The 19,022-nt window shown below is 33.2% G+C and overlaps 2 protein-coding genes across 3 annotated transcripts; both read left to right on the forward strand.

The window, feature by feature from the left end:
* The first annotated feature begins 321 nt into the window (after positions 1 to 321).
* On the forward strand, positions 322 to 5,451 carry LOC114166844 (phospholipid:diacylglycerol acyltransferase 1-like). The gene is made up of 6 exons (XM_028051706.1): positions 322 to 782; positions 2,443 to 2,665; positions 2,839 to 3,122; positions 3,473 to 3,785; positions 4,275 to 4,534; positions 4,673 to 5,451. The coding sequence occupies exons 1-6, from the start codon at positions 322 to 324 to the stop codon at positions 5,157 to 5,159; spliced, it is 2,028 nt and encodes a 675-aa protein (XP_027907507.1). The 3' UTR covers positions 5,160 to 5,451.
* A 2,307-nt stretch (positions 5,452 to 7,758) lies between these two features.
* LOC114167013 (polyadenylate-binding protein-interacting protein 3-like) lies at positions 7,759 to 17,009 on the forward strand. 2 transcript variants are annotated; one of them, XM_028051907.1, is made up of 15 exons: positions 7,759 to 8,025; positions 10,375 to 10,541; positions 10,613 to 10,774; positions 10,939 to 11,075; positions 11,290 to 11,480; positions 12,292 to 12,469; positions 12,568 to 12,801; positions 14,381 to 14,508; positions 14,589 to 14,655; positions 14,777 to 14,810; positions 15,066 to 15,322; positions 15,458 to 15,604; positions 16,097 to 16,192; positions 16,278 to 16,334; positions 16,627 to 17,009. In XM_028051907.1, exons 2-15 carry the CDS (start codon positions 10,403 to 10,405, stop codon positions 16,654 to 16,656), a joined length of 1,857 nt encoding a protein of 618 aa, XP_027907708.1. In that variant the 5' UTR covers positions 7,759 to 8,025; positions 10,375 to 10,402; the 3' UTR covers positions 16,657 to 17,009. The 2 variants fall into 2 exon arrangements, with proteins under 2 accessions (XP_027907708.1, XP_027907709.1); XM_028051908.1 differs by having other exon boundaries at positions 7,788 to 8,025; positions 10,367 to 10,541.
* The last annotated feature ends 2,013 nt before the right edge of the window (positions 17,010 to 19,022 follow it).

A 19,022-nucleotide genomic window follows, 5' to 3' on the forward strand; every position in this document is an offset into this window, starting at 1 on the left:
TGGTTCAGAGATGCCATAACCAATAACTCACGCCACTTTGATGTTCATTTTTACGTTCAGATAAAGAAATCCTGTTTGTTTTTTCTTATTTTTTTTTGAAGAAAAAACAAAATTCTGAGCTGGCCGAGCTACACAATGCGATTTATAATCACGGGCTTTTGATTTCTGTTTAAATCTTCAATATTTGAGGAAAATAACGCAACCCGGTGCGTTTGCAATTTATGGGGCAAAATTGAACGAACAAGAAAAACAGAGAAACTGAAAAAAAGTGATTTTTTTCAGAGAAAATTGTTGTTTGAAGCTTGTGACGTGTTGTAGAAGATGTCTTTACTTCGTCGGCGAAAAGGGTCGGAACCGGAAAAGGTTCCGAGCCCGAGTTCAGAGCCGAATGTTCTAAGCGAAGAGGAGAAAGAAGATGATAAGAATAAGAAGAGTAAGAAGATAAAAGATGGGTTGAGGGAGAAGAGGAAGACGAAATGGTCGTGCTTGGATCACTGTTGCTGGTGGGTGGGTTGCATTTGCACGGTGTGGTGGTTTCTTCTGTTTCTGTATCAGATGATGCCTTCTTCGATTCCTCAGTACGTGACCGAGGCATTAACTGGGCCCATGCCTGATCCACCGGGCCTTAAGCTCAAGAAGGAGGGGCTCAGGGTGAAGCACCCCGTTGTTTTTGTGCCGGGGATTGTCACTGGGGGGCTTGAACTATGGGAGGGTCATCACTGTGCTGAAGGGTTATTCAGGAAACGCTTGTGGGGTGGTACCTTTGGAGAAGTATATAAAAGGTATTACCAGCAAACAATTTTGCTTGTTCTTGCTTTTGTTTGCTGCTTAAATCTGATTTGATGTGATGTTTGCTTGTGACTTCTTTTTGTGATTCTACTGGGTAAGTAGTTTATGGTGTTGGTATGCTGTGTTTCTGTTTTTTTGTTGATTATTATGATAAAGGCTCTTGCTTGCATTTTTCATCGAGTTCAGTTTCTATACACCGTTAGCATAATTTTGTTAGGTTGTTAACTGATCTGAAAACACATTCAGTGTGCCTTTTAATATACTTATTAGTAGTGTTATAAAAGTCAAATAAACTTCACATAGATGAACGTTTGTGATCAGCTGATATTGTATAACTCCTTTACATTGTTAGTGCGTAGAGTATTTACTCTTAGTCATTTCCTTAATTTGATTCGATTGTGATGTATGGATGTGGCTTGTTATGTCATGTTTCTGTTTTTGGTTGATGTTGATTAGGATGATGATGGGGGTGATGGCAGATTGGGATGGTCCTAAATAGGTAACGTTTGGTGATGTATGGTGAAATATGTCACTCTAGTTTTGGAATGTTGGATGGATTTATCAAATTGTTTGTACTATAGGTGGTGGAGTCTTTGGAAGCAATGAATTTAAAGGCTACTTTCCTTTTATGGTCTCGTTTCTTGGTTTGTGACGAAATTGCTTGAGATGGTTAAATTTTGCCCTTTTGAGTTATTCTGTTTGTGCGTTTATTGTTGTTTGAATTAACTTCTCGTAAGAGAGTTTGTTCTCACAACAACTTGTCTTTGTTTGAATAATGCGTGGTTTGATCATTGCTTTACTTTAAACCTTTGACTCTGATCAATATGTCCTCAAGCACTGTGCCAATGCCACTACTAATATTCATTTGGGAAGAAAAATATTTAGTTGTCTAGTCTTAAATTCCACCTTGAACTTGTTTAAACAGTGGCTTTTCTGTGCCAGTTTGGTGAGTGGAACTGTGGAAGGACTATTCAGCGTGAAACTGTTGAGAATGTTTCTAGTTGATTTTAATTGGAAAAATTAATTTGATTTCTCAAGTAGTCATTGATTGATTTTTGAAGCAACAATCAATCCTTCAGTATGGTCAAACATTGAACTTCTGATATGGGAATTTCCAGTATTCTTAGACTGCACCACTGAAAAGCATATAAAATTCCTTACATAATTTATTCTTATAAAAAGAAAATTAATCTTTTGACTTGGATTAATACAGAAGTACAATTGTTGGTTGAGACTTTAATTCATCAACATCACAATGGAAACCATTCCAATTCTTTTCATTAGTTTAATGTGCAGCAGACTTTAAACATCAGAGAGTAGATAGTTTTCCAAATAGAAATGATAATCCTAGATACAGTATGATAAGGTAGGATCGTTCACCATCACTTTGGTATTTTTGAAATGTCAGACCTTAGCACAAGGGTAAGTTTGTTGCCTTGTGATATGGATTGCCATTTTTGTTGCTTATCCTTAGTTGGGAAGCTCACATTAGATTGCCATTTTTATTGCTTTGTGGAAACCTTTGACATGCCACTTCTTACTAGTTGTTCTTTTTACTTGCAATCTTAACCTATGCTAGTGACTAGGTTCCTGTAGGCCTAGATATGGTGGGATTAAGAATTTATGTTTTGTTTCATGATGGATGTTTTGCAGACCTTCATGCTGGGTGGATCACATGTCACTGGACAATGAAACAGGATTAGATCCACCAGGCATAAGAGTTAGGCCTGTCTCTGGACTTGTAGCTGCTGATTACTTTGCTGCAGGATACTTTGTTTGGGCAGTTCTGATTGCTAACTTGGCTCGCATTGGTTATGAAGAAAAAACCATGTACATGGCTTCATATGATTGGAGAATAGCATTTCAGAACACTGAGGTATATATTCTGTAACTGATTTTACCTACAGTTCTTGTGTTGTGGCCCATGTCCCTCACCTGAAGAAGTACATTGATAATGACTCATAAGATAAATGGAGTTGTATATATATGTTTCTTAAATAATTGCTCAGTCTTGTTTTGACTTTTCTAATTGTTAACTCAATTGATCAGGTGAGGGATCAAACACTTAGTCGGATAAAAAGCAACATAGAACTTATGGTTGCTACTAATGGTGGCAACAAGGCAGTTATTATTCCACATTCAATGGGTGTGTTATACTTTCTTCATTTTATGAAATGGGTTGAAGCACCTGCTCCTATGGGTGGTGGTGGAGGACCAGATTGGTGTTCTAAATATATAAAGGCAGTTTTGAACATTGGTGGGCCATTTTTAGGAGTTCCAAAGGCTATAGCAGGGCTTTTCTCAGCTGAGGCCAGGGATATTGCTGTTGCCAGGTAAATTTACTTATTGGTCATGTTAGTTCTAAGAAGAAAATTACTGCTAAAGTTTCATCATATTTTTAGCTACTTTGTCATACCTTCCTGTTTGTTCTAGCTCTTTAAATAAGCTATGCCTTGTAGTTTATAATACCTTTAATATTTGTCTTCTCCTTACAAATTCTTCTTTTAATTCAGATTTTGCCAAGTAAATAGTCCTGTCCAACATTTTCTGCTTCACCTACTATTTATCTGCATTTAGAAAGGAAATTCAGATTGCATCTGGCACTAATGCTATATCAGTATTTTTTTTTTGTTCAGCATGTTAGACTTAAACTTAATTTGATTCTTTCTTGTTATACATCAAGGACAATAGCTCCAGGATTTTTAGATAACGATCTGTTTCGGCTTCAAACCTTGCAACATGTAATGAGGATGACCCGTTCTTGGGACTCAACAATGTCAATGATACCAAGAGGAGGAGATACTATATGGGGTGGTCTTGACTGGTCACCAGAGGAAGGATATCACCCTAGCAAGAGAAAGCACAGCAATGGTTATACTCAGTTACCACACCAAGACACAAATGAAACACATCCTGTCAACTATGGCAGAATGATATCATTTGGAAGAGACGTGGCTGAGGCACCCTCCTCTGAGATTGAGATAACTGACTTTCGGGTGAGCTTTTTTTAACAAAGAATCTTTAAATTTCTCTACCACTGTATGCTAGAGAAATGGCTTATTAGTTCTTGTAAGACTTGGACAATTTCCTCACCTTATATGCTAATTTTGTAAGATTGAATTATATCTTAAGCTCAACTTCTGTGATGTTTATCAAAGTCTATTCTAGATCTGTTACTGGAATCTACATTTGTCTTCACTCTAAATGTTTATTCATCAGTAAGATGGGAGTGTTACTACTTCACCAACCCTTATTCACCATACTCCAGATGTCTAGTTCTCGATACGAGGAGGTGTGTTAGATATCATATTAGATATGATATATGAGTACCATAGTTCTTGTAAGACCGGGAATATTCTCGCTTTAAAAGTTGGTTATGTAGAATTGAGTTAGTTCATAAATTCAAAGACTACTTTTACCATATATTTTGTCTAGCTTTCTGAATCTATTATGTTTATAGTTTATACTCACTTTGTTGTTAACAGGGTGCTCTCAAGGGTAGAAGTGTTGCTAATACCACTTGTCGCGATGTGTGGACCGAATACCATGAAATGGGAATTGAGGGAGTAAGAGCAGTTGCTGAACATAAGGTTTACACAGCAGGCTCAATAGTAGACCTGCTTCATTTTGTTGCTCCAAAGATGATGGCTCGTGGTAGTGCTCATTTCTCTTATGGAATTGCAGACAATTTGGATGACCCTAAATACAGTCACTACAAGTATTGGTCAAATCCCTTGGAAACGAAGTAAGATTTTTTGGTTACTCTTATCATTGTTATACATTTCTGATGTTGTTACTTTGGTGGTAGTAGTGGTTTTGATTTGTAGTGACTCATTTTTGTGTATTGAATTGATGTGTTTTTGTACTCTAAAAATAACTGCAGATTACCAAATGCTCCTGATATGGAAATCTTCTCTTTGTATGGAGTTGGCTTACCAACTGAAAGATCTTATGTGTACAAGTTAACTCCCTTTGCCTCGTGTTACATTCCTTTTGAAATTGACACTACACAAGATGGTGGTAATGGTGAAGATAGGTGTCTGCAAGGTGGAGTTTACACTGTTGATGGGGATGAGACTGTGCCAGTTCTAAGCTCAGGCTTCATGTGTGCTAAAGGTTGGCGTGGAAAAACAAGATTCAACCCTTCTGGCATTCGCACCTACGTTAGAGAATATGATCATTCTCCTCCAGCCAACTTGCTAGAAGGAAGAGGCACACAAAGTGGTGCTCATGTTGACATCATGGGAAACTTTGCATTGATTGAGGATGTTATTAGAGTGGCAGCAGGTGCCACAGGAGAAGATCTAGGAGGTGATAGAGTGTATTCTGATATCTTTAAATGGTCTGAGAAAATCAAGTTGCAACTGTGAATCAAACAGAATGCCACATCTCTCTTTAAAGGATCACATCAGATTATTATAATTTTTGGAGTATAGTTTCACTGCCACCAGAGTTCTGTGAGTTGTTGCACTTAGAATTTCTGGTTCTGCTGATCACATTGTAGTTCCATGGAGGGGTGAACTATGCTAATTGGTGACACTGAAAGTGCTTGTATTGAAAATGTTATGCTTAGGATTTGATTTGTGTTGTATGAGAATCCAAGCATGGGGCATTGTTCTCAATAAGTTCATCTGGTTAGTTATGATAAAAAAAAAAGTTCTTTATAGATTGTTAACCAAAAATGTTCTTTTTGTTTTAATCAAATGAAGTATTGACTAATGTTTGTCATAATTCAAACATTAGTTAATGAAATGTTTTAGTTTTCAAAACAAAACTCATATAATCCAAAGAGATTGAAGATAATTGATTTCTTTAACATAATCTATTAATTCAAGAAAACCAAAACATCTATCTGATTTTCAAGATTCAGCAAAAAGAACAACTCAAACGGGTCCAAAATTGATAAAAGCTGGTTTGAAGTGGTCTCTTTCTTTAGTAATTTAGTATTTGACATTTTGAAGATATTTTTTTAGGGTTAAATATATGTTTAATCCCTCAAGTTTCAGTAAATTTTGGAATTGGTTCTTCTTCAAAACTTTATACTAATTTAGTTCTTTCTCTTTATAAATGCATAGATTTAGTCCTTATTACCAAATTTTGTTAAGTTTATTTGACATTTTAAACGTATTTTATGATAATATTTGAGTTAATATTGAAACAAAAATGTGTCAAAAGGTATAAATAATTCAAATACTATCATGACATGCACTTGAAACATCAAATAAATTTAACAAAATTTAGTTAAAAGGTCTAAATTCATGCATTTTAAGAATGAATGACTAAATTGGTCAAAATTTTTTAAGATGGACTAATTCCAAATTTCACTTAGATAAAGGACCAAAAACATATTTAACCCTTCTTTTTATCAGTATTTTAGCATATAACATTTTGAAGATTTTTTTTTAATGATCTCACACCGCTGAGAATTATTAACAATTTATAAAATATATAATTTATTTCTTTATATTAATTTACAATTTTCAAATCTAATTTCTTACATTTTATATTTTTATTACTTAAAAAGGTTAATAATATAAATACAATTATTCTCTATTTCATCATAGTTTAGCCACATTTAGATTATTAAACTAATGCTTTGATTGCTCAAATCCAATCACTTATTTGGTTTCAAAAATATTATTCTTTTTTGTATACACTCCTGGTATTATTTGTAAGACTATTATAAATCGTAATATCTTTTTATAACTGCTTTTTAAATATTTAACATAACTTTCTGTTCAAGATTTGAATTTTAAATTACTACTATTTATGATAGTTGATTTATACATTTGCTTTGGTGGTATTATATAATCGTTTAACTTAAACATGCCATATTTTTGGTAAATTGATTTTTCATAGTTTAGTCCACGGATTTTTATTTTTATTTTCAAAAGTCATTAATGATCATTATTTATCCTAGTGGAAACATATCTATTATTAAACTATAAAATAATTTTTAATTATTAAAATAAAAAACATTGTATAATTTTTAATTTATAAAAAATATTTGATAGTTTATAAATAATTTGTATAACATTTTATTGTGTAAATAGCATAAATTTTTTGTTATAAATAATTGTTTAAATTAAAATAGATACTTACTTAAAGGGTAAAATTAAAAAATATATATATTTATTTAAATTTAAAAGAGCAATTATTAAAAGAAAAAAGTGTATACCAATCTCTTTATTAATAATATAAAATTAAAAAAAGTATTTATTGAAAAAAAAATATCGTAGATTAAAAAGATAAATCTTCTTTTATTAAAATTATAGAAGTATAGATTAATAGTATTAGATGATATATTGTAAATAATAATTAATTTATTTTTGTTAGAAAATGGTTAGCATGTAATCATAATCTTAGTACATTCTTCTCTATCATTTTCATTTAAAAAAAGGCAAAATATACTTTTAACTTTTCAACTTTTAGAAAATTTTCGTTTATAGACTCTGTAACATATGTTTGACCTTAATAATTTATAAATATTTATTTGTCAATATTTTTAGTCCTGTTGCTAAAGATCATAAATGACACGGCAGTCTTTAATGTTTCCAAAATTCACAAAATATACAAATGTGAAAAGAAATTAATAAAAAGTTATCATTAAAACAGTTTTTTTAATAATAAAATCCAAAATGTTTGTTTATCCCGAATTTAACAAATTGTTGAATAATTATAGTTTATCTGACTATTCTGTAACTAATTTCAACTCTCCTAAAACAATAATATTAACAAATTAGTGAATAATTATAGTGTTATGTGACGATATTCTGTAATCAATTTCAATAATACAAAAGCTAAATTTCAACTGTTTTTTTAGTATTTTTGCTATATTAAATATATTCCATAAGAAGATACAGCGTTAAATATATATAAAAAAAAAAAAATTAGCATTGAGAATTGGGATACACGAGGGGATAAAATGATGCTGGACTTTATCTTGACTCATAATAAATGATCGTTTTTTAGAGATGAATTAATGATCGTTAATTACAATTATCTCCAATCGTTATCGTTAATTAATTAATTGTTTACGCTCGCAAAAAATTCACTCAGTTAATTTTTAAGTGCTTTGAAGCGTTGTGGCTTCTTTTCAATTTTTTTCTCTGTTCTCTCTACGCCTTTGAAAACCGAAGGAAGAAGAACTGTGATTCTGATTCTGTCTCCGTCGTTGCGACGTCGTTTTCATTCCAAACCCCACACCCTTCAACGCGATTCCTATTCTGATCGCAGGTATCGTTTTCTCTTTTCCAATTCTGTCAAACCTACGAGCACCACTTTCTTTGTTTCGTCTATAAATTAAATTTTCAAAAATCAACCCGGTAATATCGTGCATTCTATTCATTCCTGGGTGATCGAATTTCTCCTGCATTTGTTCGTTCCTCAATGCACTGGTAAAAAAATTCATTGGTTGATTAAGTTTTTATTGACGAGGTAGAGGAGTGGGAAATTGGTTAAGGTTAAGGAAAAGTGAAAACGAAGGTTCATTACGAAGAAGAAAGGATGGCTCTGCTACCCTAGGCTCTGTAGTCAACTGTTGGAGGTGGTGTTTGAAATTTTGAAGACCTTGATGTTGGTAGTTGGTGTAATATCGAGGGCGTTGAGGTTCTAATTTCTACGCTATGTTTTACGTTTAGTAATAGAGGAATGGTTTTTGGGTTTTTATTTTTGAAGGTTGATTTTGCTTGGACAAGATTGAGCCGCAACAAAGTAAAAGGGGTCTGGAGTTTGAAGAGTAAAATGGTGTATTTTCATGGTGATTGGGACTTTGGATGATTTGGATTAAGACAAATGCATTTCTTTTGCTTGTCAAGGGGAAAACGCGCACACACACACACATACTCACAAAACTAGTGTTCAAGGTGACGACTCATTTATATATTATAGTTTAACCATGTCTCTAGTCTATGTAGGATTGGCAATACACTCCTCACACAGAGGATTGTACATCCAAGCTTGAGATTTGTAGGTGGTCCAATAGCAGGAGAGACAATAGGTCCCAAAATCCTTGCTAGGACAAGCCCTTACCGTTTTAGAAAGTAAACTTCAAATGAACTCAACTTCACAAAACAAAACCGAAATAGAAGTTTGCATCCATATCTCTAGTTGACATGAGATCTCCCAACATGTCTATCTCTATCCCTCTCTCTCTCTCTATATATATATGTGTGTATGTGTTTTCTAAAAGGCAGTTACTCATATGTGTGGTACACAACTCAATACTTTAAGAGTCGGTTTTGGTGGCTAGGATAGGAAAGGATAACTATCATTCCTTGTTCGTTTGGTATATAGGCAAGCTATGATTTCGATCTGATTATTTATTCTATCCTACTACTGTAATGTATTTCTTATTCAGGGGAGCTGAGTTAGAAAGTAATAAGATAGGATAATTGACCTTGCTCTTTCTCTCGTACCACCACCTTCATTACAACCACTTTCATCATCGTTACCCTTGTCATCACCATCCTAGTTGTCATTGCCACCATCACGCCATACATATAGTTTCCACTATTATCATTTCTGCATTTTGTCAAAACTTTTGGTACCGCTTCTACCATTCTCATATCATTGTGACCATCATTATGATTTTGATCATCACTATCATCACATCACCATCATAGAAACTACCAATGGATTGTCACCACCACCATTGATGTCACTACTTTTATCATCATCATTGTTAACCATTAACATCATTGTTATTATAAGTACAATCACTTCTTCCATTGTTGTTATCACTCTCTCTTTCATCGCCATTGCCACCATCATCACCATCTTGGTATTACCATTGTCATTATTATCACTATAATCATTACCACTATCATTATTTTTAACATTTCATTACTACCTTCACTACCAATATCATTATCAGCATTGCCACCACCACTGCAACATATTGTTTTCTGGTCTTTATCATGATTTGCATCAAACATTGAATATGATTAATGTTTATCCTATCACGTTTTTAATTTATTTTTGTATCGTATCACATGATCACATCTTCACCACCGAACAAGTCCTCGTAGGATTAAAATTATTAAATATTTCTTTATCTTGTCGTTTGTAACCTTAAAGCTATAGTAAATAATGACAATTATATAGTCAAGACTTCTTTATAGTAAGCCTAATGATGCCTTGACATTCTAACATATATAGGGGAAAATACGTTAATTCTTGTGCATGTTAATAGGGGAGGGAATGTATTGTGATATGGGCAAGGGAATGACATGCAACTATGTTTACTTGATTATGATAATGACCAATACTCTACTAGTACTTTTGTTTTCCTTTTATTTCATCAAATTTGATTATCATCCACAAAGAAATCATGTATTAAATGGAAACTATCCATGTCTCTTTTCAAATATTGTGCATTTGGGTAGAGTGTTTCTTTTTCTTTTTTCAATTCATGTTAACATAAATAGTCTGTATCATATCTTTATTTTATTTTATACGCTTCTGCATTGTAGATTTTTGGTTCAAGTCTTTGGAGATTTTTGTTTGACAAATATGTGTATACCCTTTCTTTGCCATCTTTTTTATAGAATGAGGTATTGAAAATTGACTTCCTTAGTATTCTAGATTAGTGGAACAAGGGCTGTGGGTGAGGATGAATTTGGAACAAATTGGGCAGCCTAAATCATCTAATGGTTACATTCGTCGGAAATCTGAGAAAGAAGGGGCAACTAAGTCTGATTATAAGATCCCCTCTGGAAAGTCAAATGCCACCAGCAGATTAGCGGGCACAGGTAAACTTCAGACCTGACTTTTTTATTATTTTCTATTTTAGTTGTTACTTTGCTGATATTTATGATTACAGGTGTAGTGACTGACAGTAAAGGTGTTAGTTATGGGAGTCCTTCACATGATCGACTAGTATATTTAACATCATGCCTTATTGGGCAGCATGTGGAAGCCCAGGTGAAAAACGGATCTATATACTCTGGAATATTTCATGCAACAAATACTGACAAAGATTATGGTATGTTTTGTTATGCTTGTGTGATCGATCTGCTGATATTGAGGACAATGATATTTTTTGTGCCATTTTAGTGGTTAATATATTGCAGCTTTTAGTTTTAATTATTATATTTATAGACCGTATAGAATTTGTCATCTTTTTTGTACTCATTACTGTTATTATAGGAATCATTTTGAAAATGGCTTGTTTGACAAAGGATGGCTCCTCGCAAGGACAGAGATTTGGCATAGAATCTTTCAGCAAAGCTCCTTCTAAGACTTTAATTATACCTTCCAATGACCTTGTACAAGTTCTAGCAAAGGTTGCTGTCTTTCATATATTTGCTGTATACTGAGAAAATCATGATATTAATTGAAGTTTAAATTCTATGTTTTTTAAAAACAGACAAACAAAAAAAGAATCGATATATGAATGCTGTTGGAAGGTTTTAGTTCAGGTCTTCAAGGTTAGGTGAAGTTGCATTGAACATGCTGTCAATTTGTTTCCTGAAAATATTTTTTTCTTCATTTTGGCAGGATGTTTCTTTTTTCAGAGATGACCAAACTAGTGCACCTCACTATGACATGCATCATGAGATAATGGTTGATTCGGTAATATCTCAATCTCGTCATGTAGAGACAGGCAGAGAATTACAGCGATGGGTACCAGATGAAGAAGATCCAGAATGCCCAGAACTGGAAAATATCTTTGATGGCCCTTGGAATAGGTGGTTTCATATTTCTTGTTATACCTAAAATTTTCTTTCATGAATGATAGGATTGCTTTCAGTGGATCCCACACATAGAACAAACGTTATAGCACTAGGCTTTTTTGTCAGAAATAGAATTGTTTTTTTTTTCTTTGAAGGCTTGACATCCGGATGCATGCTCATGAGTCTCATGTAATTCTTTAAACTTAGAAGTTGGCTGAGAAACTGTAGATGAAGGAACCAAACCCATTGAGTACTTATTCATTGTCATTTTGTTAAAAAGATGTTGTTTAGGGTATTTAGTACAGAATTTATCAACACTAATGACCAACTTGCAAACATTCTAACTAAGTCTTTAAGAGAGCCTATAATTCAATCTATGCTCCAACTTGAGGGGAGTGTTGAAATAATTGATATTGTTTTGTTGTACAGCTTATATAAAAGTTGTTTTGGGTGTACATAGCTTTAGGTTAAGGAACATAGGTTGTTGCCTTTATCTTTGAGATGTACTCACTGATTTTTTTTCTATCTCTAAATTCAAGTGTTTATTAAAAATGTGATCTAAGACACAAGTAGTAGATGTCTAGTAGCTATTATGGAAGCTAAGAAGTGTTCTTGGTTAAATTATTGAAAATATATTGGTATAATGAACTATTCTGATATGGCAAAATGGAAATTGATTTTGTGCTAGGTCTTTACTTAATAAGATTAGACACAATTGATTATGTGACATTGCTACTACCATTTTTTATATTCAGGGTTTCTTATTACAATTCTTTACAGATCTTCTCTTTATTTTTTGTTGACTATTATTTTTGTATTTTTTTAGGGGATGGGATCAGTTTGAAACAAACAAAATGTTATTCGGTGTAAAAAGCACATTCAATGAGGAGTTATATACAACAAAGCTTGAAAAGGGGCCCCAGACAAGAGAGTTGGAAAAACAAGCTTTAAGAATTGCAAGAGAAATTGAGGGTGAGGAAACCCAAGATCTCCATCTAGCAGAGGTTGTTGTGGCTTCAATGGCTTTTTCTCCTTTTGTGAATTCGTGTAACTTTTTATTTAATTATCTATTTGGCTTCCTCAAACTGATTTTTATCAACAGGAAAGAGGCCTTTACCATAACTTTGATATTGATGAAGAAACCAGATTCTCTTCAGTCTATAGGGGTAACATTGTTGATGATGTTGGATATGATGAAAACGAGGACAAGTTGTTGGATTCACACAATTCTGAAACGTTTGATAATATTTATGGTTTAGTCAGCAAGAAACCAGGTGAAGTAAGTGGTCAGAAAGGCAATAATGGAGCTCAAACATGGCCTAATTTCTCTTCTGTGGTATCTCCTTAACCAGTTATATGTGTTATATTTTAGTTAGTCTATACGTTAAATCATTTGTCACTTTGAATATTACTGGTGTCCTATCTTGTATTGAATACTAGGGTATGAGTGTTATAACGAGATGAGTAGGTTTGCTGTTTGGGATGCTAATCATGTTTCTGCGTAAATAATTCATCTGCTAATGGGATTTTATAGTAATCATTTGACCTCTACTTTTTCCCTTCATGGGCTTCAGATTACGAGTGAGATAACTGGATGACATTTGCTTGTCAGTGCTTTTACTTCAGTTTTCCAGACAGAATCATTCATTCTCTTTGAGGGGTGTACCATGGTATCCCTCTTCTAGCACAAAAGAACTCATGTAGAATTTGGAGAGTAAGAGAGAGAAGTGCATATGGTAAAAAAACGATTACACACACATATCTGACAGGAGTGTGATCGATGCCTTGGAAGCACACTCGTTTTGTGTTGGGAACACCATTAAACAGTATCCTATTGCTGTTAACATTATCGTGCCCTTACTTGGAGGATCACATGATCTTGTCTGTATTGAGCATTGTTAAACTTCTAGATTGGGGTGCACCCTTGGGTAAACACGCCAGAACCATTGAATCATTTGAGTTTGGTGAGCTGGGTGAGCCTTGCCCTGATGGGTAGAAAAACCACAACTTCGATCTGAGAGGTCTGGAATTCCTACATCTCGTTTGTCTTGACCTCTCTGAATCATTCAAACTTCCTCTTCTCTATCTCAAACACCAGACATCTTTGTCTCTTAACTCTGAATTTCTGTCTCTCACTTGGATCACAGATCACTTTGGTGTGTGTGCATATTGTTTCTTCTTTTGATTTCTGAAACCCATGAACTGGGTGGTTTGTTCTAGGCCTTCATTTGAAATTAACCTATTCTGTTATCTTTCTACTATTTTTTCCTTCCTTTCCATAATCACTATCAAATTTATGTTTCAACAATACAATGCAATAACTTTGAAATAAATACATAAAATTCTTGCCTGATATTTGGTGGTATTATATTACATATTTTAATTACTTATTGTATTTTATATGTAAAAAACCCTGTTATATTTTCAGTACTTGTTGTGTTTCAACCGCCTATTCATGATCTCTCATCCTCACCCCACCCCGTACCCTAAGGATCTTAGTTTTGACAAACACAGTACATCTAAATCCAATTTTGGGTGTGTGTTAATATCTTAAATTCCAGCCTAAGATGGGGGGAAAGGTGACGTTTCAATGTAGCAACTCTTTTGCTACTACTATTGATAAAATATCACAATTAATCTGGTAGCATTTGATTTATTTTTATAGAGTTATGATAATTTTTTTGTGTATAATTTCTGCTTGGAAATGTGCTAAATGTTTTCAGTCTCTTTCTGTATTTGAAATCAGTTTGAGTTTAACATTTAAACATATTACAAATTTTGTAAATTGTGTCCAAAACAAAGAAATATGATATTCCTTTTTATTCATACTCTTGCTTTCTCCTCCCTTGTTCCTTATAAAGTAACTACTTAATTTCCTGAGTTTAGCTTGATATTTCATTTGCTTTAATCCTCAGGATCACTTGGAGTTATCCCAGTCAACTACTGCTATGGATATGTGTCGTTCTGGTTCTAATGATCATGCTAAGCAGTTAGCTTCTGAACTCCCTGCCCAGAATTGCTCATTTTCAGATGGTGAAAGCAGGTGTATTTGTCGACCTTATTCCTTTTTTCGGTTTTCTTTATATAATTATTTAATTCATCATAATTAAATCCAACTGACAGGATTCAGGAGAACTCGGCTAGTAACCTACATGGAGCCACTGATAATACTGCGGATGAAAATTGGATAGTGAGTCAGAGTTACAACTCTCATATCATATCTGCTGAAATATCTCACACGACATAGCAATAAAATCTTAAGTCTCATCTTTCTCTTTTTCTTTATTTTCTTTTACTGTTAATTGATGCAGCAAGCTGAGGATGTCCAACTGTCAAAATCTCAGGGTTAGTGTAGTTTTTTTCTCAGCTCCCCGAGTAGATTGAATGCACCGTGCCTGAAACTAATGTGGATGTAACCTAACCACTGTCATTCCAGTGATTATTCTGTTTATTATGAAGGAAGTATTGAAGCTTTTTTTCAGTAGTTGATTTGATAATGCTTATGAATAGAAGCTCTCGCCTGCAGTTGAATTTTCCTTTCATTGATTAGTTCTTTTATTATTTGTTATATTTCTCTGATATTGGCAACTTTTAGTGCAGATTTACAGTCATCACTTGAGTCCAAGAACGATGGTTCTAAGGAAGAGGGTTTATCTTTTAATGGGCCCTCCTATGCTCCTTCTACTCATATTTTATTGAAGACTCCTGAAGAAAATGTGTCGGTTGGGGAAACAAAGTCTGTAATTTCACGTGGAAGACAAGGTAGTTCTACATCAACCTCCGGTCCAGGTCTATCACCAAGTTCTTCGGTTGGTTCCCTATCTTCGGAAAAGTCAACTCTGAATCCTTATGCCAAGGTGAGAAAGTGCAAGATTGACCTTACAAAGTTGTAAATTTTACCTACGACTGCTGATCTTTTATTTTAAGGTAGACTCAATTTATTTATTTTATATTATTGGCATTTCTCAGAGCTTCCCCTTTGTTGTTGTCAGGAGTTCAAACTGAACCCCAATGCAAAGAGCTTTATGCCATCCCAAGCACATGCTAGGCCCCGCTCCCCGGTGTCTGATGGTTCCTTTTATTACCCAGCCACTGTATCTACCGTACCAAACATGCCAGCCATACCTATGGGTATCGGAGTAAGTATCTAATGGAATGTTATTGTCCGTCTGCAATCAGGAAATTATGTATTATACTATTGTAATTAGTGTTTTAATATTTTCACGGAGTTCTTTTTAAAAGGTTTCTTCGAGGCGGTCAGTGTATTTATTATATATTGATTGCCTGGGCCTAACAATATTTCTGGCTGCTGTCATGAACTGATATTGAATGAATTGGTGCTTCTAGTGTACTTCTCAATGATTACTAGGTTGGGTTGGTCCTTCAACTTATTTTATTAATGCATGAATTTCGTGATAAGTTATGGGACGTGAAAAAAGATGAATGTTAGTAATTACCTGCTTGTCTTGTTTCTCATCTCTTGAGCCTGTCTTTGTTTGGTGAGAAAAATCTTAAGCAAATCATAATATTATTCAAACTTATTGGTTTAGTGCCTATCTTTTCATAGTGAGGTCGAAAAGTTGTACCCTATAAACGGACTTCTCTTTCATTAAATTGCTTATGTTTTGCAGGTTGGAACTACTTTTGCTGGGCCACAACCTGTCATGTATAATCCACAAGTGGCACAAATGCCGTCCCAACCATATTTTCATCCGAATGGACCACAGGTGAGATTTTACTCGTAGTTTCTCTTTGGTGACTTTTAATGGCCAAAGATAGTCTCAGTTATATAATATTTTAATCGTATCGCAGTATGGACAACTTGTGGGTCATCCTAGGCAAGTTTTATATGTGCCAAGCTTCCAACCTGTAAGGACTCGCATCTTTTGCTCATAATTTTTAGCTTCTATACTTTTGCTATTTTATTCAAAAAATGTTTTCCCTTTTCCATTACTCTGATTAGAAGGCTTCTGTGTATTCTTTTTATGATGCTTTATGCCGATGTTGAACATCCTTCCTTGTGAGAGACACGGAGCAGGATTTTTTTCACCGTTTAGACATTTGATCTGGATTTGAACAAACTTAGCTCCTTAGCATATTTCCAGGATAACTTCTATGGTCAGTATTTTGAAAACTCATAATCTTCCAATGTTTTTTACAGGAGATGCCGTACAAGGGACGGGATTATTGACCGCCTAATTGACTGCATTCTTGGCACTTGGATCGTTGCCTGAAAAGAATGAACAGTGTGATGGCTTAAAGAGTTTCAAAAGATAAGAATATCAGCAGCTTATGGGAGAATTTCCGAAGAGTTTGGTAATTCTGGGTAAGCTGACTTATTATGGGATAAAAGTTAATTTCTGTTATACTCTCTCGTACATCTTCTGAGATTTCTCAGTTTTCTGTCATGTAATACTAAGATTGACATTTCCCCCTTAGTATTATTATTCTGCAACTTTTACTTTAATGTGTGTGACTTCCCATGTTCAATTACTACCATTCTTTTGATCCTCAATCATTAGGTTATCATTAGATACTGGTATATTTCATATGCGTGGTTGATTAATGGAAATGATGCGTTTGTGAATTACCGTCTAAATTGTGGCGGGCACATGTTGATCCACTTTTAATACGGGGTAGGTTTCTTCAGCAAACGTAATTTTGGATCTAAAGTTGTCTCAAACATAGCTTTAATCATTTGAGTGTGAACTTGGAATTGACTTTTTTTTTTATTTTTGGTTTAGAACTTCCTCAGAGAATAAACCTCTCCTCGAGTTAGGTAATGGAAAGTTGGAGAATGGAAAAGAAAATGGAGAGACTAAAAGTGAGTGAAAAGTGGAGGTTCTTAAATTGATGAAAGAAAAATGGGTTAAATATATTTTTAGTCTTTTAATTTTTAGTGAAAATTGGAATTAGTCTTTCTTAGAAATCTTGAGTCAATTTAGTCCCTCAATTATCTAAATACGAGGATTTAATCATTTCAAATACATTTCATTATAGTATTTTAATTTGTTTACATCGTTTGATACATGTTCACTTTAATGTTAGTTGAGAAATGCATTTAAAATATTAAATAAACTTTAAAAAAATTTGGTTTAAAGGACTAAATTCACACATTTTTTAAGATAAGAGACTAAATTGATTTCAGGTTTTCAAGAGGAATTATTTCAATTTTTACTAAAAGTTAAAGACTAAAAACATATTTAACTCAAGAAAAAACAGCGAAGATTAATGAAAATGGAGTTAAATATTTATTTAGTAATTATTTCAGTTTATTTATTATTATAATTAATAAAATGAAAATATTTATTATATGACGAAAACATATGGTAATATTAATAATGCATGTCTAGTTTGATAAAAAAAAAGATGAAAGTATGTTGACAAAAATAGGTGAGAAATATGGGTAGTTTTTGGCTTTCGGGGGATATTTAGTTGAAGAAAATTAGTAAAAAGAAGAAATTGAAATAAAAGATTCATGTTAATTGATTATATTAAATTTTAATGAGCAGAATTCTTATAATATACAATGTGGCAATTGTTTATGACAACCGTGAGGCTTTTTCTTCTTGTACTTCTATATTTTGTAGGTGCACCTCTTTGTTTTTTAAAATGACTATTTCACTCTTTGTAAAGGTGACATCTCGATTATCTGTTCCGTTTGAATATGAAACATGTATTCCAGATCGAGATTTCTAGAATGAGATATTAGTTACGTTGAAATTCTCAACTAAGCCGATTGAAGAAATTTACAAATCCATATTTCAATTATTTTTTTCCCTCGTTTTACATTTATCTATATTATGACGTAATTATACTTTAATTTGAATCATTTGAATCATAACGTAATTATATATATATATATATATATATATATATAATATTTTATTTATATTTGTCAATAAAGTATTTGATTTGTAAAACAATAGTCCTTTTTGAAACAATAATTTATAATTTCCGAGTTGAAATCTTTAATACATATTTGGATTCACAAAATAATAATTATATATTTATCATATAAATCCATGTACGTACATACATGTATATATGTATGTGTTTGCATGTACACATGTATCTACATGCATGCACATGTCTACTTACATATATACATACAAACATACATACATATATGCATACATACATACACACATGCATGTAGATACATACATACATACATGCATGTACATGGGAATGTTTGATTTTTAATTTGTAGTTCTTATTTTTGTTAATAATGATGCTAATGAACTTTTAGAGTTTATGGCAAAATAGGAAAAAAAATCCAAAACTACAATTATGAAAACAAAGTTGGGTTATTACTTTGAAGAAAATAATTTGTCAGTTACACAAGAATTTGATATCCTATCATGGTGGAAAACAAATGGGTTAAAGTTTTCAACCTTTCAAGCAATTGTAAGGGATGTTTTAGTTATTCCAATAACAACTCTAGCTTTTGAATATGCTTTTAGTATTGGTGGTTAGATATTAACTTCTCACCATAGTCGACTTCATTATATTACTATAGAAGCTTTGATGTGTACAAGATGTTGGATATGAAAC

Source organism: Vigna unguiculata, chromosome 10 (assembly GCF_004118075.2).
Source record: "Vigna unguiculata cultivar IT97K-499-35 chromosome 10, ASM411807v1, whole genome shotgun sequence".
Classification (NCBI taxonomy): Eukaryota; Viridiplantae; Streptophyta; class Magnoliopsida; order Fabales; family Fabaceae; genus Vigna; species Vigna unguiculata.

Coding starts and splice junctions, on each gene's coding strand:
- LOC114167013 (XM_028051907.1), top strand. CDS start 10,403: ATGAATTTGGAACAAATTGGGCAGCCTAAATCATCTAATGGTTACATT. Junction 12,802..14,380: donor GGCCTAATTTCTCTTCTGTG/GTATCTCCTTAA, acceptor TTTAATCCTCAG/GATCACTTGGAGTTATCCCA. Junction 15,323..15,457: donor CTCTGAATCCTTATGCCAAG/GTGAGAAAGTGC, acceptor TGTTGTTGTCAG/GAGTTCAAACTGAACCCCAA.
- LOC114166844 (XM_028051706.1), top strand. CDS start 322: ATGTCTTTACTTCGTCGGCGAAAAGGGTCGGAACCGGAAAAGGTTCCG. Junction 2,666..2,838: donor TAGCATTTCAGAACACTGAG/GTATATATTCTG, acceptor TCAATTGATCAG/GTGAGGGATCAAACACTTAG. Junction 4,535..4,672: donor TCAAATCCCTTGGAAACGAA/GTAAGATTTTTT, acceptor AAATAACTGCAG/ATTACCAAATGCTCCTGATA.